At 36.8% G+C, this 25,163-nt stretch overlaps 2 protein-coding genes across 8 annotated transcripts in view; both read left to right on the forward strand.

Annotated features, from left to right (window-relative positions):
* Window positions 1-36: 36 nt before the first annotated feature.
* On the forward strand, window positions 37-4,032 carry NDUFA5 (NADH:ubiquinone oxidoreductase subunit A5). The gene is made up of 5 exons (XM_026113029.2): window positions 37-209; window positions 703-747; window positions 2,374-2,490; window positions 3,187-3,252; window positions 3,816-4,032. Exons 1-5 carry the CDS (start codon window positions 189-191, stop codon window positions 3,915-3,917), a joined length of 351 nt encoding a protein of 116 aa, XP_025968814.1. The 5' UTR covers window positions 37-188; the 3' UTR covers window positions 3,918-4,032.
* A 5,780-nt stretch (window positions 4,033-9,812) lies between these two features.
* The window catches only part of IQUB (IQ motif and ubiquitin domain containing), a 32,309-nt gene continuing 16,958 nt past the window's right edge, over window positions 9,813-25,163 (forward strand). For 3 of the 7 annotated variants that reach the window (XR_010387743.1, XM_026113057.2, XM_026113061.2), the window contains exons 1-8: window positions 9,821-10,140; window positions 10,920-11,419; window positions 12,632-12,793; window positions 12,884-13,059; window positions 13,292-13,447; window positions 15,462-15,672; window positions 19,698-19,873; window positions 24,808-24,978. Coding sequence is in view for 6 of the 7 variants with exons in the window: in XM_026113057.2 (XP_025968842.2) it covers window positions 10,954-11,419; window positions 12,632-12,793; window positions 12,884-13,059; window positions 13,292-13,447; window positions 15,462-15,672; window positions 19,698-19,873; window positions 24,808-24,978 (1,518 nt within the window). In the remaining variant the exon portion in view is untranslated. Of the gene's footprint in view, window positions 10,141-10,919; window positions 11,420-12,631; window positions 12,794-12,883; window positions 13,060-13,291; window positions 13,448-15,461; window positions 15,673-19,697; window positions 19,874-24,807; window positions 24,979-25,163 lie in introns of all 7 variants that reach the window. The other 4 variants (XM_064506776.1, XM_026113058.2, XM_026113059.2 and 1 more) reach the window with 4 other exon arrangements.

The raw sequence follows: 25,163 nt of genomic DNA on the forward strand, positions 1-25,163 counted from the left end.
CCTGTTTTACTCGCCGCCCGGAGGCAGAAGTGGGCGCTACTGCGGCGCGTGCGCAGTCCGCCGTCCTTCGCCATGTCCTCTAGCCGGCGACCGCAGGCGCCCGGCATGGCGCATGCGCGCGGCGGCGGCTCCGAAGCTGGTGGTGCCTAAGTGGGCTGGCGAAGCGGGCGGCGCCGCGCGGCGCAGCTATGGCGGGGGCCGTGAGGAAGGTGAGGCGCCGCGCCGCCTCGCGGGGTGCGTGTGCCGGGTGTCCCCCGCCATTTTCGGGTGGAGGGGTTGGCCGAGCTGCGGGAGGTGGCCGGCGGGGCGCGCAGGGGCCGGGTCCCCGTACGGCTGCCGGGGCCGCCTTTCCGCCGCCTCCGGGGCGCCCGCCGCGGCCCCAGTGCGCCGCGGGGAGCCGCGGCCGTTAACGGGTGTGTGGGGGAAGAGCGAGGCGGGGGAGCCGCGGTCACGCCACCAGAAGCTTTGTCGGTAGCGGCTCGGTAACGAAAGCTGCTCCCTGTCTTGGCCCTCTTCTTCCCTTCGTGTGCGCGGCACAAAGCGCCGCAAACCGGCGGAGTCTGACGTGCGCGGCGCTAGAGGTGCTCATGTCGCAGGAGGTTCCGAGGAGGGGGTGCTGGGGGGGGAGCAAAACAGCAGTCAGACAGCTCGAAAATAGCTGCTTTGGGGTATTAAACGCTCTTCTTTATGCTCTCTGTACAGACTACTGGGCTTGTAGGACTGGCGGTAGCTGAAAATCCTCACGAGGTATGTTACAAGTTATTCTGTATTTAACTGAAATTGAGAGGGAGAGCAAAGTTTGTTTGGGTTTTTTGGCTGTGAATGCAGGTACGCTGAGTCCCTTAAAAAGATGACAAATTAAATGACAGATCGTAAAAGCGTTCCAAAGTGATAAAGAAAGAAAATTAATTCTTAAAGTTTTAATTCAGATCACAGGACATTATTTCGAATATATATTCTTGTTGCATGTGCTCATTTCAAAAACCTCTCTTCCTGCAAGTTCTTTTCTGAGTCCATTTTTGATACATCTTTTATAGTACTCCAATTCAAATGCAATAAATAAATCTTTAAATTCAATCCTTTATAAATATCATTACTAGTTCACAGGCATACAGTTTTTTCCTACCTCACTATTTTATTTCCAATAAGTACCAAAAAAAGCTATACCTGATCTGGTATATATCTGACTACCTGGGGTAATTTTACCTGATAGACACCTTACTTGGAGGCTAGCCATTTAATGGCAAATCAGATCCAGGCCCTGTGATGTTAAGCACTGGTGAGATTGGAATATCTCATTGGTTCTTGGGGAGCACATTAACAGATTCATGAGCAATTTGGTACTTTCTTATTGCCTCCTCTGGGAAGATATGTTTGCCACATCTTGCTTGTTCATACAGGAGATAAGAACTTTGGAAGGATTTCCGAAATTTTTTATTTTCTCCTTGCTTTGAAATTTCTGGCTATGCAGCAATTCTATTTAAAATATGCTTCTACCACCAATTTTTAGGAATAGTGTCAGAAGGTATGATTGTTAAAACTATTATTACTCTCTATAAATGATTCTAGTTTAGTATACAGACTTGTTAAACACCTTCTGAGTGAACTTAGTAAATTTTGTTTTTTCAGTGATTTAGGGTGCTAAGGAAATCATCAATGGTTTAGTTAAAATCTAATCTATGTTAGTGCCCTTTCATTTTCTGTTGTTTATTATTTATATTTCTATTTACTACAGTATTCAGCTTCTGTTTCTTATTTTTCTTATAGAACTTCCATTCCTCTTCAGTTAGATACTGCTACCAAGCCAACAGATGTCCCAAAAGCTGTAATTTCTTCATCATCTCGTTATGTCCTTTATCACTGCATATAAATACAGCAATATAATAAGTTCAGGTTTTAGTTGTATTTATGAACTTTGAACTTTGCACCAGCATGAGAAAAGATGGAAAAAAAAACCCCAAAAAACAAAAAACCAAATCTGAAAAACAATAGTTATACTTTGAGTTATAAGCATCTTTTTATTTTCCCAGGTAATTTTTCTGAAACTAATTGTTTGAGGTTGAATTTGTTTAATATGTGAAAGATCTGGTTAATGCTAGAAATACAGATTTCTAGTTTCAATTTTGTATCAGATATACTTCAAATTACAATATCATTTTATTTTTTTAGGAAGCTGCCAGTGATAACTTCCCACTCCTGATATATCCTAGTCCAGCCCAAGATAGAGTTGTGTGGTTCGGGCTTGGCTATTTTGTTATTTCAGACATTTCAGATCCAAATACCTTCAGTACTTTATATTTTGTATACAAATGGTTAAGTAGGAGAGGTGATTAAGTCCAGTTTTGTATTTTAACTGTCTTGTGATCAATTTAGCGCCTGCGAATACTGTACACAAAAATTCTTGCTGTCCTGCAAAACATTCCCAAAGATGCAGCATATAGGAAATACACTGAGCAGATTGTAAATCAGCGAATTAATTTGGTGCAAACGGTAAGTACAGTGCTATTTCATAAATATTACATGTGAAAAGATTTTAGGATGTGAAGAATGACTTTTGAAGTGACTGGCTGTTTTCCAGGGGTATAAGCAACTTTCAGATACCAATTCAGAAATAACTGAGGTCCCAATTTATTTTTGTTATTGACTAGAATATGTTCGATGATATATTAGAAATAATTGTTAGTTTCTGTTACTGATACTTTCTGTGAAAATTAGAAGAAAAATAATTTTCTGAAGATTTGTAGAATAGTGGTAATTTCCACACATTTGTACCAGAAAATCCGTGTGCTGTTAGCACGATCTTCACATTTGACATTTTAAAACAACTATTGGGTGCAGTAAGCTATGTAGTACTGGTATTGTATTTAAGGTGATAATTGGAAGGTTGCATCTCATTCTCCAAAGAAGATAAGAAAAATATCTTTCAAGAAGTGTACTCCAGCTCTTTGCTGCTTCTTTGTATATCATTAAATAGTACTGCTTTTCAGTATATATAGTTGAGAACTTGACATTGTGTTTATGCTAAGAAAAGTGTGAGATTTCTTTGATAATGTAAAATGATAGAAGCTAGCTAGTTTGGTAGTCTTTAGGAAGACTGGAGTGTGATCTATTTAAATGATTTCTTTCATTCTGTATCTGTGCTTTCTACTTCTAAGTAAAACTAAACACATGTATTTGAATACACAGGAAACTGATGTGCAAAAACTACAAGACAAACTGAATAGTGGTCACATAGAAGAAGTCATTGTACAGGTAAAACTGGGACATTTAAGATTAGGTACAAGTTGGAGTAGTATTTTCCAGTGTTGCTTCAGCTGAACTTCTGTTTAGAAAATTGGCAGTTTACCTACCTTTTCTATAAAACAAACAAACAAAAAATATTTCTGAGGAAGCTGAAAATGAAATGTGAAAGGGATGATCGTGTTGAAAAGTAACACAATTAGTAATGTTCACCATGTTAGTAAAAAGTATATGCTTAACTTACTTACAGTTCATGGAAGGGGCAGATGACTGAATGAGATTGCAGGATAATCCGGATAGGATATCAAGGGCAAAGAGGTTATCATGAAGCAGTCATTGGGAATGACTAGGTGAACAGTCTGTCTGTGTGAGCATTTGGGGTTCACCTGATGTATTAAAAATCAAAAGGAACTGGGTATTTTTTTTGTCTGTTCGTTTTTAAGATAAAATTTGAAGTAGTCCTGGACCATGCTAGGTGGTGACATATCACTGGTATGATGAACTGGAATAAAGTTAATTTCATACTTTGGTTGATATTTACTATTAAAGAACTTGCGTATGATGTTTCTTAACAGGCTGAAAATGAGCTTTCCCTGGCAAGAAAAATGATACAGTGGAAACCATGGGAGCCTCTAGTTGATGAACCTCCTTCTGACCAGTGGAGATGGCCAATATAATACTCAAAATGGTGTAACTTCTTGAAATTCAAAAAAGTTAAATATTGATCTAATGTTACTGACAATTGTCCTTAAATTAAAGAAAATAACTTAATAAAAACATGTTTTGTTTTAATATCCATTTATATTTAGCAATCTCAAGACTACTTCCAGTGTCTTGCAGAAGTGGTTTAAAAATATGCTTTTCAGCTGTTCTACAACTTTATTTCATTTTGTCACTTCCAGATTAACAGCGTATTTATGCCTAATTCTGAGCTGCACAACATTTCTTGTCTCTTCAAAAAACAAAAAAGGTTTTGCAAACCATTTTTAATGTTTTAAAATCACTGTACAGTGTAAGTTATCATATGAGTAGATTATAGTATCATTGAGCATTTTAAGAGATGAAGAGTATTGCAATTGACAGTTATTTTTATAATCTGTATTTGCATGTTAACAAATACAGATGTGATAGGCCATTGGAAATCAAAATCAAAGTTATAGAAAGATGTGATCTTGCCCTTTTCTCGCACCTTTGCTTGAGTATTTTTGTCAACTTTATAGAGCTAGTACAGTGTCTCTGTGACCATGCAGCCACCAGGATGAGGTTTCTGATGTGAACCTTACCAAAAATAACAGTATTTTTTAGTTTTTAGCTGGATCACTTCCTTGATCTGGCTGACTTCACTGGACGTGTAGACACTAATTCTGGCAAAGGGGAAGCAGCAAGAAGATCCAAGATGAGAGAGGGAGGGATTAACCCTTCAGGTGACAACAGGGACAGAGGTTTCTTGATCACCGAGTAGGTTACCCCATTTAGTATAACAACATAGCACAAGACTAAGTGTTGCTCTCCTTTTATATGTATAGAAATTGGTTTTATAAAGGATTTGTATATAAACATGTATTTTTCTAGATTTATTTGTGTATCATGGATCTTGAACTGGAATATTACCTTCTAATAAGGAGGGAAAGAAAGTAGATCTTATTTGGCACATCTGGCTAGGTTCTTCTTTCAAACATTTAAATGAAAACAGTATATATCCCTCCTCTGAAAACTTTTGTTTGTTGTACAAATTTAAACTTACGGGCACCAGTTAAAAATACTCAAAACAGAGCTAAGAATACTGTGCAATTTGCCTTTGCTCATATTTTTCAGTGCCATCAACAAAGTTGTTATTGCAAGATAAAGATAAAAATGTATCTGTATGAGGAAAAACCTATATAGAGTGCATTAAAGGTTGGTAAAGTGCCACTACACTCAACTACATAACATATTTTGTAATAGCTTTGTAATAGCTTTGTCTTTAATGAGTACAAAGGATGCCTGGTCTAATAAGAAAACTGATGCTGGCCAGTAAATATGTTAAAATAAAATGAAGTCTTTTTCATATGGGTTGGGATTATGGTAAAACCCAACCTTTGTAGTTAATACAATATTAACACTTCATTTGCTAAACTGTCTTATTTAAAATGAAGCATTTAGCATTAATGCTATGCTTAACAGAGTACTAAAGCCAAAGGTTGGGAGTAACTATTAAAATTACTGTACTACTAGTAGTTTGGTCCTTTTTGTGCATCTAATAAATTAATAAACAATTAGAAAACAGTTACAGTGGGTAAAAGGCTTTTTCCTATTTTCAATATAATTGCTTATAGACAGATATTAATACAGTAGTTCTGAGGACTTGATAATTCTCCTTGTACATATGGAACTCATGACGTTACTGGCAGTTACCTTCCATGTTCGTATTAGATTAGAAACCTGGTATCTGGCATTTGCCATGGCACATCAAATTTTATCATTTGAAGTCATTGTTTATTTTTATCTCATTTCAACTGTTCAGATACAAATAATAATGTGAATGTGTACGAGCATATAAACATTTCCTATATCGGGACCTAAATCCCAAGTGTGAGGATTCTTCCTTGTTTGAATGATGGCCCTGGGATATTGCTAGAACATAGCTGTTGCTGACTTTGATTTATCTGGTAGATTGACAAAAGGACAAACTATAACCTAGGAGCTCTAAAGCTATTTTGTTGTGGTTCTTGTAAGATGATCATCTTTATTAGTTCTCTTCAGTAGCGTATTAAGCAGTTGCTAGTTTGTTCTTATAAAAGCAAAAGGCAGGAGCAGTTCAGAAGCTTCTTTTGTTTAGGAGTTATGATTTGTATTTGGTAGGCATCAGAGGATATCCATCTCGCAACATTTAAGAAAGCGGGGTCAGATATGTCTGTGGAACAGTCAAGTTTGACTGTTATTAATTCATGGGATTGCTCAGACATTCAAAAAACGTAAGGGAAAAAGAAATCTCCTATATTGGAAGTGTTTTATCCTTTCTGTGAAGAATTACATTTTGCTAGAGAAAAATTGCTGTTATCTTGTTGTATTTTAAGGCATTCATGTTAATGAAATACTCAAGCCAGTGTTCCCTTCCTAGGGCAGCCTTAGCTGTACACCTAGAGCATGTGTATTACGATAGTATTCTCAGATACAGATAGCTAACGGTGCATAACCATTACACATTTTCAGGAAATTTTGTAAATTATTTAAAAATAAGAGCCCCCAGAATGTTATACATGTCAAGGTGAAGGGAACAAGCTTTACTGATCAGTTTATTGGGCTTGTATATATCTTTTCAACATTAAAATCTAAAACTTACCTTTTTCTGTACTACCTTCTGACAATTTTGTCTGAAGAAAAACCATGTGAGCTTGTAAGGGATTATGAACTTTTCACAGGATCCATTGTGGTGCTATAATCAGATCTGATACTTCGTAGTTGTGAGTATAAAATTTGAACATGTAGATATTAATACATGTATTGACCACTAGAAATAGACTCCTTCCAGACTTAGAGTTTAGTAGCAAATTAATTTATAAGGTTTCTTTTATGATTTTTTTTGTTTTGTGTCATAAGGACTATTAGTTTACCATTATTATTAATGATGAATTGCATCTTTATATGGTATTTTATCAAGGTATTAGAGGAGTAGGACAGCAGAAAATGGTTCAAGCAGGTAGAAGAGAAATTACAGCTAGTTTAAGTTACCTGTTGCTTTTATTGATTTATTCCTCTAGCAACTATTTTCACAGTATTCCATTCTTTAGGGTTTTTTTTTTCCTCACTGATATTATTACTGTAGTTACAGAATTCTTAAACTTCTGAAAATTTCAAATAGGCTTTTTTCAGCCTTGACAAAGGTAAAAGCTGGCCTCTTCCAAGATGAAGCCACTAGATGGCATTCCAGAGGACAAAAATTAACAAAAACAATTTTTCAAATGAGAAATGCTAAAGGATTATAAGCTTAAATGAAGGCAAATGATAGCAAATGAGAAATGAAGATGAATGGTTGTAGGTAATAAATATTGCGCTGATGTGTGAAGAAGCAAAATAAAAATATGAAGTCTAGTATGAATTATACTGGCATGTAATAGTTGAGGAAAAGAAAGCTCCCCAAAGTACGGTGACAATTATTGGAATTCTGTCTACTCTTTCATAACTGAAACGTTAGCTGAACTCTTCTTGCTCAGTTATTTTTTCCACTTCTAATGCAGTATTTGTCGTGTGACTTATAACAGTTGTCTTACAAGCTTGTGATTATGTTGCAGGGGAAAAGAAATCTCTTATTCTTGGCCCACTGCTGCTAAAAGTTGGTATCTGATATTTTAAAACTGAATTTCACTGTTCAAAAGCTTATTCGCATCTTTTTTTCCCTTTCTCAAAAGCACAGTCCTCACTAGGGATTCTGATGTAAGTTGTTTGCTGTCCTGAAGGGATTTTTTTAGAGGTATATTATCTAATTTGTATTCTCACTGATTTCTCTGGTCTAGAAATGTTTCTTCCATGTGACTCAAAAATAGGATAATTTTATAAATCTTTCTATCCAAAACAAGCTGAATGCTTTAGTTTAGGAATCAATTTGAGTTTCAAAAGGTCTTACCGAAGACAAACTCTAGGAATCACAATTTTTCAGCTTTCTAAGCTTTTAATCAAATCTTAAAATTATTATGATTTACTTTCATGGTTTTATTATTGGTTAAATTGCCATTTGGTTTAATTAGTGTAAATTAATCACATCTGTGCTACATGATGAGATTACTAATTTAATAATTGTGTTGTAGCATCAACATTAAATAGTCACTGAGACTGAAGGCAGAAAACACAATGGATGAAAGTTTTGGGATAATATCAGTGTATACCCTTTGTAAAATGTTTCATCCTGATTCCTGGCTAATTTAAAAATACATCTTTGCCAAGAAAGGAAACGAAGTAATTTTTACTTTGTCTATTAACTCTGTAACTATATATCTGATACTTATATCCACGCTGTAGCAACGAACAGTACACACATATTTTACAGGCAAGAGAGAATCTATATTAGGAGTACTATGTTGCAAGTAATTTATTTTAAGATGAATATGCTAGCAAGGCATAATTTAGAGACTGATTGTAATGATTTTGCTTGATTTTTCTCCATTAACTATGCTGGAAATAAGTGATGAAGGAAGAGATTTTATGATTATCTGTCATAAGGTAAATCACTGTAAACCCTAGAGTTAAAACTTTTAAAACACTTTGAGATCTTCTGATTAAAGTCATTATGTGGGTGAAAACCATCATATCTCTAGGATAAGACCTAATAATACAAGAGATGGAGCTTGCTAAACCAGGAAAACAACTTCGGATTGCCATGTAACAGCAGTACTCAGGTTTTTTATTATTCTTAATTTGCTGTCCTTACTACCTAATGTGTTTTCAGTGACTGTGTTCTGACCAGGACACTGTTTTTATCTTTGACATAGGAGTTTCTGATGATTCATGTTGGAAGGAAGATGAAGTGAAAGCTGCTTTCTATTTACAGTATATAAGCTATTTGTTTACAAAGAAATGAAAATTCATTTTTCAACCTGAAAGCGAGTTGGAATGTATAATCAAGTTGATAATACGATAGTAGCAGAGCAGAGAACTTTCTGTAGAGTTACTGGTGGTACAGTGGTCCTGTTCTACTCTGAGCGCAAGTTCAATCCAGGCCTCAGGACAATTTCTGTCCTATTGATGGGAAGCAGGTAGTTCATATGCTTAACTATGTCTATGAAACTTGAAAACAGTGATTGTGGTATACTATTACATAGCATAGGGATGTAATTTCAAGACTGGCCTATTTAAACATACAACTTTTTTTTTTGGATTTCTCCCAGAGTCTAGTGTGACACAGCTCTGCATTTCTCCTCTAAAATGGTTGCGTGTGAAGTCAGTTGAGTCTCAGTTTTCCTGTTGTGTGCTGAAATACTCACAAGAGTTGTTTCAGAAATCACACATCAAACCCCAGGAAATTCAGTTTTGTATCTTCTTAATTCTGGTAAAAATACTATTTCTGCTCAACAGTCTCAATCCTCACACCAGGTCTGCAGACTGCGCAGGGCAGTGTAACACTGCATTACGCTGAACACACAATTTACACTAAATGGTGATATACAGCTAGAGGATGTTGGTTTTTACAACAAGGGCTATCACCATTTCTTGGAAACTTTAAAACATACTTTTCATAATATCCAGTAAACAGTTGCAGGAACTGAAAGTGCAGGTGCAATTTCAGCTGGTATGCTTACTGCACTCAAGCAAAACAAAAAAAAAAACCCCTCAGTATTTTCTTATTACTACATCAGTGCCACTGTAGCTTGGTAAGAGTTCATTTTCACCTGCCCGTAAATTACAACTTAGGGAAGGCGAGGTGCCGGGACAGGGGGAGGAGGCAGCGCTGGGTGCCGCAGGCGCGTTAACCCGAACAGGTAGGTCAGTAGCGCAGGTAACAACGCACGTCCCGCCCGGGCGCGGCGCTCTGCGCCCCCTCGAAGGGCGAGGCAGAGCCCTGCAGGTCCCGCCCCGCGGGCCGCTCCTGCACCCCCGCTGCTCTCTCGCGGCCCTGCCGCTGGGGCGGGTGGGCAGCAGGGCCGAGAGCTCCGCGGCGGGCGGCGGCCCGGCCACTCAATGCGCACGCGCCGCCGCTCCGCGCGCCTCCCCCCTCCCCCGGCTGCCACGGGCTCCGCGAGACGCGGCGAGGTCTGGGGTTGCTATAGCTACCGACGCCGGCGCGGGGAGCGGCCCGTCCGGAGGGGAGGCCCGGCGAGCGCCCTGGCCGGAGAGCAGCGGAGGCGGGGCAGGTGTGCCGAGGGGCGCTGAGCGGCCGCCGGGACCCCGCACCTTCGCCGATCCGCGGCCGGGCCCCTGCTGCGGCCGGTACGCCGTGGGCCGGCGGCGCGTGGCATGCCGGGAAAGCGAGCCCGACGGTGGCCGTTACCGCTGCTCGCCACGTGCCTCTGCCCCTAGCAGGCCCCTGCCCGCAGCGCGTCGCCTGGGCGAGGGCCCCGCGGGCGCTCCCCGGCCGCGCCCCCGGCCTCCCACGCGGGGCCCCGCGGAGCGCCGTGTTGGCGGGGACGCGAGGCGGCATGACTTGCGTGCCGCCGCGCTAAGTGGGAAGGGTGGCGGCGGGAAGCCGGCGGTTAATGGTGGAGCATCCTCTGCTGTCCTCGGCAGCGCAGCGGCCGGTGTTACCTGCCTGCGCGACTTGTGGCGGCTGCTTTTCTGGCCTAGACTCGAAGCCACGTTGACTGGGCTACCTCTGTAGGCGATAGCTTGTTTGCCTCAGCTGTGCCTCTCTCGTTATCCGGTTCTTCTTGTTTTCTGTTCCATTATGAATATGAGATTTAGATTCAGTGCATGTCATTTCAGTTGCAGAGCAGAAAATATGAAGTGATTGCTCGGTACATTTATATGCATGCACACACGTATTATGCTGGCCACCTCTTGGCTGTGCCATGGGCCCTTATGCTTGCTAAAGACTGGTGAGAAGGTGTTGTTGAGTGTTTTGCATTTGGTGGAAAGTAAGACCTCAAACTATTCTAAATAGACTGGGAAATGATCTAAAAAAAGTGTCTCTGGAGATTGCAGTGCATATGCTTGGGAGTAAAGATGTACTAGCATGCATTTTTAAATAGATACTGTGCTTATTCTTGCAGAAAGTTTAGAAATGTACAACCTGTAATTTAGAAAATGGAAGATACATCAGATAGTGGCAGCAAAGTAGATAAAACCGAAACGTCAGATACACACCAGCCAGCTGTGTTCCCCCAGATAAAAGAGTTTGCAGATGCTAATGATGTGGACCCAGCAGAGAAACCTTTGCTCCCAGAAAAAGCTACAGACACAATGCAATCAAATGAGGAATGTGAGCAGCAGTCTGCTCTGGAGCAGCCAGATGTGGAGGAACAGGAGCAGTCAAGTATAGTGGAGTGGAAACTACCTGCAGAAGGACTAGATAATCAAGAAGAACCGCTAGAAAGTATTGAGCGAGATGAATTTGAGCCAGATGCCTCAAGCATCACATCATCTGATAATGCACCTCCTGTTATAATTAAAAAGTACACTACTTTACCTGAATTAGGAAATTTAGAAAAGGAGAAACAAAGGTCTCAAAACTTAGTACTGTCAGAAGATACATCAAGTGCCACAGTAACAGGTAAAGAATTTGTTGAACACCGAACATTACTGTTTTAAAAAGATTTTTTTTTCAACTTGACTATAGTGTCTTGCACACCTTCCCCCCTGCAATTCAGTTCAAGTTTGCATATTTTTTACCTTAAAGTGACTTTTAAAATTGCCATGTAAAAAAGCATGCTTGAGAAGGTGAGAAATATATTTACCTCAAATTGTGGAAGCAATTTATGGGCTAAAGAATGGCATTTTATAAAGTGATCCTTGTTCCTGAAAATGTACGTGAGTATGCATGTGTATTTTGTACATGTATTTTAAAAATAGCAGTGCATAATTCATATGAGTACATGGGCTACTAATAATTTAGACTGGATCATAGCAAACATTTTACCATTTTACATTTCTAGCTGCTCCTGTAATTCACCTGCCACCTTTCTATTTTCTATGCCTCCTACCTGCAATCCCTTAAACACTTCACTCTTTCCTTCAATTTGTTTTTCTCAGTTTTGAGTGTTCTGCATTACTTCCTCTCTTCAAATCAGTGCCCCTTTCTTAGGTCTTTGGAGGTGAAGGGTAGCATATCCTGTTAAGCATGTGAGAGCACTGACTGACCCTTCATATTATGGAGCTGCTGATTGTCTAGTCCATACCATACTCTTAGCTGGTTTGCATTCAGATGGTCTTATTTTGAGTAGTCAGTGATCACTTCCTAGGAAATGCACTAATTAAAAGGAATAGATGTCAAATGAACGTCCTATCTCTGAGTCAAAAAGAAGTAACTTCTGAAGCTTCAAGTCGTCTAGTTCAGGATGTTGTCTCTGAATAAGCTCCACAGAGTCAAGTATTGCACACAAGAGCGCGCTCATTCAGCCATCAGATCAGGTCTAAACTGAAACAGGTTTAGGTCAGATTTTCAAAAAATGTTGAGTGTATGAATGAATAACTTTGATTTAAAATTCTTTATTTGCAAATACAATAAGTAAATATATTCATTTTATGTTTGGTATAATATGAATGACTATCTAATGACAGTATTATGTTAGACATCACTTTTTAAAAAAAATATGTGGTGATGTGTGTCAGTTTTTATGTAAACTCTTTTCAGCTCAAAAATCCATGATTATACTTCAATAAAATCATCTGAAGGTAGGTAAATTTGAAATTCTTATTTATTTCTTTTGAGAAGAACATCAGAAATTAGTTTGTGGGTTTTTTTGTTTTTTTGTTTTTTTTTAAGGAAATGTGATTGAGGATAATGAAAATCCTACAGGGACTGTGGCAAAGTCTCCTGAAACTATCAAGTCTGAGGTGTTATGTCTTGATCCAGAACGTTCTTCTAGGAAAGCAATTCAACAGGAATGCCACATGCCTGACATAATAACTGTCAGAGTACAAACAGGTAAATAGTGTTTTAAAATATGTGTTAATATATATTATCTCCGTTTGTTACTTAAGTAATATTTTGATCTTGTAACTTCTATTTTAACAGATTTAGATTCGTTCCAAGATGTAACTGTAAAAATAGAAAGACCTACCTATCATAAACCATTTCTCGGTGGATTTAAACATAGGATAACAGGAGTGGAATTTCATAATGCAGGCTCACAAACAGTACCCAAAAAACGACCTGACAAAGGGATCAAAGTATTTTGTAGGGAAACACAGGTAATCTGTTTATAGTGTTTCCTTTAGAATATTTTTTTGCCAAACTGAATACAATGTCAACATAATTTCAAGTAGGAATGAATCAATAAATGAGAAATGAGTATGCACTTGAATGTATTTAACAGATGAATATCATTAGGCTTTATGATTTTTGTTATAAATAGTTAATTTTACCAGTTATTGTAATGAGAAAAAACTGTATATTTTATTATTTGACATGCATTTTTTCCAGACCGTTTTTGAGAAAAATAAGCTTCAACAAACAGTAAATACAACATCCACACAGATGGCTAAAATTGGCCTTTATGTGTCAAACATGACTGACAAACTAATAAGACCTGGAAAGTATGTTACAGCGGATGAATATCATAAACATAGACTTGAAGCAGTAAGTTTTTCCCTCTTTGAAACTGTATCTGTAAAGCCTGCCATATGTAGGCAGGTGTTTTTTGCCATATGTAGGAGGCGTGTATCAGCTCATTTATAACATTAATAATGGTTTTAGCAACATCTGAGAGTTGTTTGTCTATATGCAGCATTAGGGGGTTAAAAAGTAAACTTTTTCCTATGGCAATCTCATGATCTCTTTAGAAGGGCCCAAGCTACATGCTTAATGCCATGAATGACCTCGTATAGATAGAGCATTAGATGAACACTTCGGAGACCTGGATTCAACTTCTGGGTTTTTCTTTTTAATAGGCCTGGTAGGTGACATTTGGCAAACTGATTGATTTTTGATAGTGTGCAGGCTACCTGCTTTGGCATGAAGGTAGAACCTGCCTGTTCAAACCAACTTCGTGGGTTTTTTGATTGAGAGTTTTCTGGGGCACTGAACCACTTTATGCAGGCTCCTTGTGTAGTCAGAGTGCAGAGGTCACCATTTAGGCATTCTGTTCTGAATTGCTCTTTGATAACTTTCTTTTCAGTGACTGCACATGTAACTCAAGTATTCCCAGTCACCATGTTAGACTTGGCACCTGCTTCTTAAATATTCTACTTCTTAATTTGGATGCTTAAAATAGGCAGTCTGAATCTAGCTGTCTGTGCATTGATTTCCTCAGTTGTTGAAGTGGGATAATTGTATTCATGTGGTTGGCAAGGTGCTTTGAAATCTCTTGATTAAAAGCTTTCTGTAGGAACTAGATATTCTTAATTACTTGGTTAATACCATCTGACAGCAATAAGCATCTTTGTACAAATAGACCTGAATAGGTAAGTGTGATCATTAGTGCCACTTACTGAAATCGTTAATGCTATAAATGTCATTACACAGTGATTTTTTTTCTTTAATTTTCACTTGGAAATCAAATATTTTGTAAACACATTCCAAAATACTTCCTCTCCTCACTGTGGTCTCATAAAACCAGAATCTGCTTTCAGGTTTTAATGTCATCTCTACGGTGAAGTCTTCTGTATTTCTTCGTTGCAGGAACAAATCCAGGAATAAGTCTTGATTGTTGATATATAGCATGCTAAACATTTGTTACAATGTATCTATGTCAAGGTGTAGAGCACAATACACAGACATCAGCTTGGCGGTGATCCAAGTTGATGGATTTGCACAGTGCAGTGTACTTCTATATTGAAATATTAACTGATGACATATTCAAGAGAAATGTTAGGTTAAGATACCTCTAGAAACAATATAACTGTATTACCACAGTTTTGCTAAACTGCTTGTGGTTCAGGTGCTGACTTAGTTGGTGGCAGCTTAGGCTTCAGCATTGTTCCCCCTAGTATAGTACAGACATTTCCTTAGTCTTTAATAGCTGCTGCAGCTTTGGAAGCCTTTTTTTTTTAAATAGTATCATAACAGCGTTGTTTGTATCACGTTCGTTGTTCATTTGCAAACAAAATGCCGTTGATTTCTTGTGTGTATATGTTGATCTTTATTTAGAGATTTAGAAAAAAAATTGCAACTGTGTATCTAGGTTCCCATTCAAGTTGTGATTACACAGTTTAATTTGTATGGCTGAACTTCTAGAAGACGAAGTCATGAGCTAGTCAGTGTGCAAATTGCTAATAAAATGAGGATCTCTGCCCACAAAGCTGACAGGAAAAGAACAAAAACAATAAATGGCAAGAGACAGTTTTTAAGAAGAGATTGGAAAAAGAAAAACGAATTTTGTTATTGCAACTTGCACTTCAATTTTGATAATTTGAACTTAGTTTCTCTGCTGTACCGACTGAGTGCACTTCTGCAGTTGCCTAAGAAATAAGCGTGCTAGTGCTTAGACTAATGGTACATGACTGTTTTTATAACACAAAAATAAGTTTGAGTACAAGACAAATGTTAGAAAATGTAGTTAATTAGCTAGAAAAGTAGTGTAAATAGTGTACCATTTTTGTTCTTAACTGTTGTGTTTTAGATTGATGATTCTTCTGTATTGTATCGCATGTAGGTAGTAGTATTACAGACCTATTTCCGTCGTTGGCATGCTATAAATCTAGTACAAAAGCTGAGGGAAGAAAAGAGGTTAAGGCTGGAATGGGAAGCACAAGAAGAGTTAAACAAAAAAAAAGAGAAAGAAGAAAAAATAAGAAGTGAGCACAAGCGGAGGCTGAATCCTAAAACAAAAGAAGACTATGAGCTGCTTTACCATGCTTTAGAATGTAAGTTTTTCTTAAAGAGATGCTCTCAAATCAGCAATATTTTGTTTAAAACAGTATATTTTGTTTAAAACAAGCTTTCCTGGTTTTATGGTTCTGTAGCTACTTTCTTGAATGTTTTTGACTTACAGTGGAATTTCATTTTTAAAGAATCATTTAACGTTTGTATATTTCTAGAAGCCTTATTAGGAAATAATCAGCCTATAGAGTGATGCTGATTGTTGTGCTATGGGGCAGTTTTATTATTTTCTTCACTCAGCTCTAATGTTAAGGCCAGTTAGAAGAGAAGGACCTATTTTTTGTAGAGTAATAAGATTAAAATAACTCTGACACATTTAAGTAGTTGAAAATAATGCCATAAAGAATTCAATGTTAAGGTCTATCATAACTTAATATATACAATTTTTATAGTGGATTAAATTCTTACCCAGAATTTCACAAAAGATAACTGAGGCTCTTTTGTCTGTGTCCTTTACTGCTGTTGTTTTTTCTCCTATTTTCTTTATTTCATGGTTCAGTAAACTGTTGTCAGTCCTACAGGGCATCCTCAAAGACTTACTTCTCTTACAGGAGTGAAATGTGTCTAATACAGACAAGCACCTCTAACCTTTGCTGGCAAAGTAAAGTGAATGCTGCAGATAACTGGCATAACAACTTACAGGAGAATGGCATTGCAAATACAACAACAAAAAAAAACCAGTGTAATCCTTTTTGGAAGAACAAAACTGAAAACCAGTAGAAAGCAATGAACTTATACCAGCATAGAGTAAAACTGCAGGAATTCTTTTAAAATGTCTCCATTAAGCAAGGTGCTTGCATTGTGACTTGTAACAGAGCATGTTACCTGAGGCTGCAGTGCTTGTTTAAAGCATACCTCTTTGGCAGTTGTTACTGTACTCCTGTAGGAGATTACTGTGCCTGTTGCACAGTAGACAGAATAGATCACTTGCTTCATTGCATAGGCTGTTAAAGCTATTTCTTCCATGGTAAACTGACCATAAATTTGGTGGCATGTGCTGTGGTGGAGGCAACAGTTTCTTATTCAGAGGCCTTAGGATCATGATTCAAGTATTCCCAAGTTATATCCTGATCTTTTAATTCTGTCAAATTTTCAGTGTGGCCTTGAACAAATCACTTCAGTTGTTTGAAAGTATGAATGATTTAAAATTATTGCTCTTCCTCATGACAAATTTAAACATTTTTATTGGTCTTGAGCTTTTGAGTCTTGGGAATGGTCTCTTCATAGGGCTTGCTTTTCTTTTTCTTTTTTCCTTTTCTGTTCTTTTTCTTTTTTCTTTTTTTCTTTTTTTTTTTAATTTTCTGGGTTTTTTTTTTCATTTTTCTTCCAGAGAGTCAAGCTTTTCACTTCTTAAGAATCAAGCTCTTTTACAAATGTATTTGATTAGGTAATCGAAAGCCAACATACTCAGATCACCATTTTTTCCTCTCCGTTTATTGCAAGCCCTATTGTTTGGAATCTGATTTCTTCCAATGTTTTGTTTAGAAAACTGTTCTCTGGTTAATGTTCTATTGACTGCGTGATCCAGTGTTTTTTGTGTGAAGAGTCTTATTTGCAGTAGAAACAACAAAGCTCAGAGTTGAACTTGTGAATGAGCCTGACATTTCTGATATTTTTAGATTTGAAACTTATGGTTTTATAAGCATCTCATTTGCTTAGTTAAATACCACTGGATTCACAAATAACAAAACCCTTTGCATGTTCAGGAATTTAGTGTCTGGGTGTCAACCTGAGAAGCATTTGCCAATTCAAAAGATGTGAAAGAACAAACTCCAGTATTTGAAATGCCTCTTTCATGTTTTGTTGTAAATAATGATCTGATATCAATCTCTGTTTTTCTTTGCTGTAGTTGACTAGTTGCATCTCTATATGGACATTTGCAGTCATTCTCTTTATTGTAATGGAGCTTAGTGATTCTATGAACTATTTTTTCTACCTGCAGCTGAAAACAACTTTCACATTCTTATAGTGTCAACAGTCTACACAAGCTAAATCATTGTGACACTAATAGAATGAGATTATTGTCCTCTAGAGAGCTGTGAAGGGTATTGCTGCTGATCACAACAGGGGGATATTATTACAGGGTCAGCCAGTACAAGCAATTGCTTTTGGTACAAAAACTTGCCTGTTGACTGTATGGTGTAAATAAGATATATCTATGTATTCAATGTGTCTGCATCTAGAGACATGCATTATTTATTTTTAAAAGCATCAATTATTTTATTTATATGCTTCATAAAAACTGGAACAAAAATTATAATGAATAAAATTTGCATGCCTGTAAAACAGACAATCCAAGAGGAGTATTTCTAACCTGATTGTACATATATAGAAAATCAGTAGATGAATATTGATGATAATTGTGTTTGAGAGGCTCTTCATTTCTGTAAGTACAAAATTGCTTACTGTATTTATTAGCTTTACCTTTGAAATTGCTGCCCCCTTTAGGCATATAAAGCTTCATGTAAATCCGTGCTATGCAGTGCTATTCTTAGCTAAACTGGTTTTATTTGAAAATATCTTGAGGTACTTGGAACTTGTCAGACAGCAGTCATATTAATACCGAAGCTTGGAAAGCTTTAAGGAAATGAACTGAAATACTTTAAAATGGAAAACATAAGGTGTTGTAGCTGAGAAAACCACAGACAGAAAATAAACATTCCCCCTCTAACCCTCCCTCTGCCATGCCCCATTCTTTCCTGATAGAGAATATTAGAGATTTTTGTGGAAGTGCACATTTCATACTGGATTTTCTTTTTTTTTTACACTGTGCTCCGTTTTTGTATAACTGTTCGGAAACAGTAATGACACTTGGAGATAAGATTCAGGAATGCAAAAGTTTTAGATCTTACAAAACCCCCCTCTCTCCCTTGCCCCTCTGCCCCCTCTTCTCTCTCCTGAGGAAAAAAGACACTCCAAATGAATTTGAAATGAAGCAGACCTCTCAAAGACAGGAACTGTAATATTGTATGCAAAGAAAAATACTATTCAGTAAACATGATTCGATTTTACTAACAGATTTCTGTAAGGGCATGTAGACGGTTTATCATCAGTTAGAGTCAAGAAAGGAGCAGTGCAAAATAAATGATAAAACATCTGTATGTTTTTATCATTAAGTAGCTTACATATTTAAATGCAGCAGGTACCCATGGTTTGGTGATTTCACCGTAACAGTCAGAATGCCAGATTTTTAACAGCATGTACTGATTCACATGCTGCTGATATTATTGTATGGCTTGCATGTCCCTTCCTTTCACTTGAAGGACTCAGTAGTAGAAGAGGAAAGGGAGAGGAAAGCTGACTGTCTAACAGTTAACACATGTGAACTGTATTAGATGCCAAAAGATGATACTACTGAAATATTCAGTTTATGACCTTGAGTGCTAGAATTGGCTGTCTAAATTTGACTAAGTTTTATCTCAATTTTAGATGACTTCAAGCTTCTTGAGATTTTACTACTTTATGCAGGGGAAAACGGTAGTATTATATGCATTGAATACTTGTGGTACCACAATAAGATACTGTCCTTCATCAGTTGAGAAGATCTTCATGGTATCTTTTCTTGCTTCTTTGTTAGTGATGATTTTTAACTATCATTAGGAGCATAATTGTTTATACCCTTTAGAACTGTTTAAAGCTCAAACAGCTGTTTCTGATGCAAAATCATGAAGAAATCATTTCATCACACATCTCCAAGAAGTGAATTCTTCCATCTCACATACAGAGTTCCTTTTTTTTTTCTCATAAAGCATCTCTGAAGTTGCAGCATGAATTGACAGTTTGGCATTGATGTACACAAACACACACTCACTCACAGAATATCTACATATTACAAATTTAATTTCTGTGCCATTTTGTGCATCTTGAGAATATGCATAACAATCCCCTAACATGCAAGCTAGCTTTTAATTAATATAGAAAATTAAATATTATTTCTTATATATGAAAGCACAAATTTCACTTGAAAACACCTTCTTGGTAAAAATACCAAAAATATTTGTATTTATAGCATGGAGGCAGGAGGAGATGGAACAATTTAACAGAACTCTTACTGGAACCGAAAGAAAGGCAGCCCTTTGTGGATTTCTAGAGCAAGAGACACAGCTGATTGCTTCCATTGGGAGACACAAACTAGATGCAGATGAAGAGAATCAACAAAAAGCAGTACTGCGCTTTCTGGATAAGGTCAGTGAAGTAATTTTAGTTTGAACATAAACAATACAAAAGCACAGGAATATGACAGACATCTGCCAACTATTGGACAAAAGTTCCTCTTAGCTTTGCCAGTTAATCATGTCAATGCAAAAGTTATCTATTGTTTAATTATCCTGGTTTTATTCATGTCAATAAAATTCAGTGGTGTGTTTTTTTTTTCCAAAGCTGAGAATTTTCTATCTCTCTGACAGATTATTGATGGAAGATAAGAACAATGCATCATTACGGCTATCATCTGAGTTTTAGCATAGATGCAGCTAGTTATATACCTAATATAAAAATTAGCACCAAGTGGATAATTTTGCATTATGTAGCTATTGCGCATAAAAGACGTGATTCTGATGGCACTGTTGTCAGCATTAAAGGGTCAAATTCTAACAGAATTCCTAATTGCTAATTTGATGTTATAAAGCATCACGATAATTCCTACCATTACACATTTTGTGTTGTGTGAATTATAATGATGTAGTAATCCATGCATGAAACTTTAACTATGTTCATTCTTAATCTATTTTTTGAAACTTTAAAAAGCTGCCAATTAGCTTCTCTTTTAAAAATACCCAGTTTCACTAATCAAAACTAATGACTAAGTGATCTTCCCCTCAGATGTGTTCTATTCATTGCTCTATATACTGAAAAGTTTGCTATTGCATTTTAACTTTCGATGCAAACACTTAAGCATGCCTTTAAATGCTTGTAAAATTAAATTTTAGCCCTGAAGAATAGATTGATAGTTTATTTTCTTCTCCACAAAATGTTGTCATATAGGAACTAGATTCATCGTTTATTCCCCTGTTCTGCATAGGCTTTGGGTCATAGGTCATCGTATGTCTGTCTGAAAAAGAAGTGCTTATTCTGTGTTCATGTACAGGATAGAGAGTCAAGAGCGCATTGACTGAATCTTACCTTATTAAACAAAGGGACTAAACTGACTGGTCTCAACTGGGCTAGAATTTTAGCCTGATACTTTATTCTTGTATGATCTGAGGGATGAAGTGTACTTCAGTCTTTCATCTATAAAAACAAAGATGAGAATACATTTATATAAAGATGATTTAAAATCACACTTAAGCTTAAAAGTGAAACATCTTAAAAACTCCTTAGTTTCCATAGCTGGGAGAAATAAAAGTTCAAATAACTGACAAGCAGTCTGGCAGTTCTTCATTGCTGTGGTACTCCCATAAAATTCATCAGAGGTATTCTAAATAGTGTTTTTTTGGAATTTGGCTTAAGTGAGGAATGGATTTTTTTGGCATGAACTACATGAAGGCGCAGCGAAGGCTGTTAGGCTCCCTTCAATCTAAGATAAGGAAAAGGCTATTAAGGGAGGGAAGACAGTTAAAAGAACTTCACCTAAATGAAGAAATAGGAAAAGACTTAAATATTTACATGAAATATAATAGTGACATGCTGGAGATGCAGGCAGTAATAAGAAAAATAAGAAACAAGTGTCATTTCTCTCTCAAAATATTTTGTACAATGTTTGCTTCAGGCTGTACAAATATATTGCCATAAACCTAAGTTACACTAATACAGCCTGTCAGATGAGTACTTCAGCAATATAGGGTATGGAACATAGGTATGCTTAATTCTTTGCTGTGATGTATGTACATTTCAGTATTAAAATTTAAAAAATTCTTTGTTGTCTCAACTGTAGAATTAAGTCTTAAAAAGCTGCCAGTAGTCTTCAGCAGAAAAAATGAATTTCTCACCCATTGCAGTTAATGGCTGTCTTTTCAGAGGTCTGAATCCACTTCTAGCAGGACAAACATACAAGCATGTTTTCGATTGCATTTGTGCAATCTAGTTAATGTATATTTTCACAAGGTTTGTTAGCTGGGGCAACCTGACTGCTGTGATTGCAGATTGCGTCTCTTATCCTCACCTTGTTCATCAAGAGAGCACTAGGGGGAAGATTCCCAAAGAAGGAAGCATCCTGGCTTCTGCATCTCTGTTCATAAGATGATTTCTAGTTTTTGTTAAATGACTTTAATGTAAAATACAGAAAAAGTCCTTTTGAATAGAAATAACATCCTAGCAATGCATCCACTTGGATAGCCAGTTGCATCTGATTGCATCCATCTGTGAAATAATTATGAAAAGAAATGTTGCAGGAGAAAATTTTTTGAATGTTTGAATTTTTTAATTTAGAATGTTTGATGATAAAAAGTAAAAATGACAATTTTTGTCCAACAAATATTTTTATTGCCCATTCTTTTTAATATTGACGTATGGGAACTGCTCATCAAAAACCAATTTGATTAAAATCTATGACCTTTCTTCGTTACAAACAAATTACTTGATCTGAAATGCTGATGGAACTGTTATGAGTTTATTATCATAATATGATTGTATTCTATGTTACTGTTTTCAAGAGCATAAAAAACAAGGAAACTCTTATGCTAAACATTTGCATCTACTTTTTAACCCCTATTCCATCAGAATTAAAGAAAGGAAAAGGTGTTTTTTGAGATATACAGTTTCTTCCCCAGGGGTTTATAGAAGCCTAGAACTGTCTAAATCAAATATATTTCTCTCTTGAATGCGTCTCTATCTTTATTTTTCCTTTAAAGGGCTGCTTTTCAATATCACCTGACATAGATTATTTCCAGGATATATTCTCAGGAGTCGCATGGTTTTCTTGAGTCTAGGGATTGGAAGCAAAATGCTTTTCAGTACCAGAAATCCTAATAGTAACTGATGGCCGGAGATTCCTAGATACGTGGCAAATGAGATGCTATGTCTTTCCATCAGCATGGCATATTTCTGAAATACTTACTAATAATTTATTTCTTTATATTTTAAACTTTATTTCACTTCTTTTCAACTTTGAATATGTGCCCTAACCATGCATGTGTGTTTTAGAATGGTTGCTACTGATCATACATGCATTACATTCTAAGCATTTTTTATGATGAGCTCATTCTTCTGCCTCTATATTTTAAAGGGGAAAAACTTGATTTGAACAGCCAACAGATTTTCTTTTAAAGAAATTCCTGCATCATTATTAACTATTGCTCAAGAGTTCATAGCTTTCATGCTCTGTGCTATTTCTGTACCCATCCTATGGATTTTTTTCCTTCTTCTTTTCTTACCTTTTTTTTTTTTTTTTTTTTTTTTTTTTTTCCTGTGTCCATGCTCTTCCTGTGCTGGCAAGAGAGTGCAATTATAGTACTCTTGCTCTCTGGAGCAATACAGATAACAGGATTATTGCAAATTCCACACCACTGCCAGCTGACTAAAAAGCAGGAAGGAGCTGGAGAAGAAAATCTGGAGGTTTAAATTTCTCACATTGATCTTGAATGCATGAAAATAGTCCTGAAATCAGAGAGTTTGAGATTCTGAAACACTCAAAAACTTTGTTTTCCTATTGATAAGACTTTTATATTTTTTTTCAGTAAAGAGCTGCATCTCTTTTTTTGCTATAGTACCCACTTATGGTGAGATGATGAGGAAAAAAATACAGAAATGACAGATATGATATAATGATTTGAATAAGCTAGGTATCACCATAATATAATTAGTCTGTGTTACAGCTTTTCTGCAGTGTGTAAAATGAAGACTGTTATCTTATATATCTTATATGTGGGTTATGTAAATTTATCAAAGGAAGCTAACTTTAATAACCATTTCCTAGTGGGTAAGCTTTGCCCATTGACTCTCTAACATGAGCAAATGACCTTTCAGTCTTGCAATAAATGATTTTGTTGAGAAGGATCAAATGTAGATAATGAATATAAGTATCCTCTAGAAACATTAAGAAATTTAAACTGTAACATAATGTAAAATCCTGAATGATTTTTTTTTGCCTAGAGGGGAATTATAAATGATATAGCTCCTAAATTTTTAAAGGATTTCTAGTGCTGTACAAATGTAATGAAACAAAGTCCTGAAGACATAGTAGAATGCATCCTTCCTTATGGCAGAAAGAAAATCGTCTCTTTCTCGTTTTGCAGAAGTTCAAATATTTCACTAAGGAATTAAAAGTTTTAATTTTACAGATGTCTCTCTTACTATTGAGTTTCTTAGTCACTGTTGGGTCTGGACTCTGACCTCTGAATAACATATCTCATTTAATTATAGTTCCACCCTCATTCATAATGTAATAATCAATATTTATTGTATAAATGTCAGATATTCAGCATTAAATCCTCTTTCCAGTTGTTTTGTCTGTCTTTTGCATACCTAGTTTTATAATATATTTCTTACAATAAAGTTTTCTGCATTTTTTATTTAGTATAGACTAATTATATCTGTTCTAAATATCTAATATTTCAGACAACTTCTCATTGTGTATAGAAGTTGATGTGCAAAGAGAGAAGTGAGGTAGTAGGCATGTGTTACGTAGTAAGCTTGCAAGCAAGGAGCTAGCTGAAGTGTCTGATAAGCTGTAAACTCGTACCATACCTTAGTCGGCTTTAACTAAGTTTATGCATTTTATCCATCTGTATGGCTAACATATCTCAAATCGAACAGCTCTGTGAAGATGCTTCATACCGCTGTAGGCTTTGAGGGCTTAAGTCTGCAATCTTTACAAAGTCAGTAGTCTCACTGAGTTTAGTGATAGTTTAGACTGATTAATGACTCCAAGGTGAAATACTGAGAACTGTCACTAAGCTCATTTTAAAGTAGCGCCTATCCCAGTAGGAGAATATTATTTGTTTTTAATACACCATAAGCCAAAATTTTGATGACCTGAAATTTTAAATAAATTATGCAATATAGTGCTTGCTCTGGTAGAAAAGGTATTGTAGAAATATCAAAAGTAGGATTGGCCTTTCATATTAGCCAAGCATTAGAGTTAAGTCCTTGTTTGCTCTGGTGAAACTTGATGTAACATAATGCACTTGTTCAGCTGGTGATCAGATTATAATAGCTCAAAGTGATACAAATTATTTCTGAAGTGTGCACAGCCTAAGAGTTGGAAAGCATTTGATGGAAAAATCACTGAAATGGATACACAGTACACACTCCGTGCCAGAGAACTATTTGAAATCTACCGCAGCATTAGCATGAACGAAATCCTGAAAGATGAGAGAATAGATGTGCTGTTAACACTCAGACGTACAGTGAAGGTATGTTTTATTTTTCTGTTTGTTTAGCTTGAAGGTGTGCTTTCCAAACCCAGAGATACAGTCTCTTAATTATGTTGACACATCAGCAGTGCTTCGCCTGGCAAATGGGTGCCAGAATGATCAATTGGCAGCAAGAGAGAGAAAGCCTAGCGTACCAGCTGGCATGGGAGAGTAGCTGTTACATG

The sequence above is a fragment of the Dromaius novaehollandiae genome, chromosome 1 (assembly GCF_036370855.1).
Source record: "Dromaius novaehollandiae isolate bDroNov1 chromosome 1, bDroNov1.hap1, whole genome shotgun sequence".
In the NCBI taxonomy this organism is placed as follows: domain Eukaryota; kingdom Metazoa; phylum Chordata; class Aves; order Casuariiformes; family Dromaiidae; genus Dromaius; species Dromaius novaehollandiae.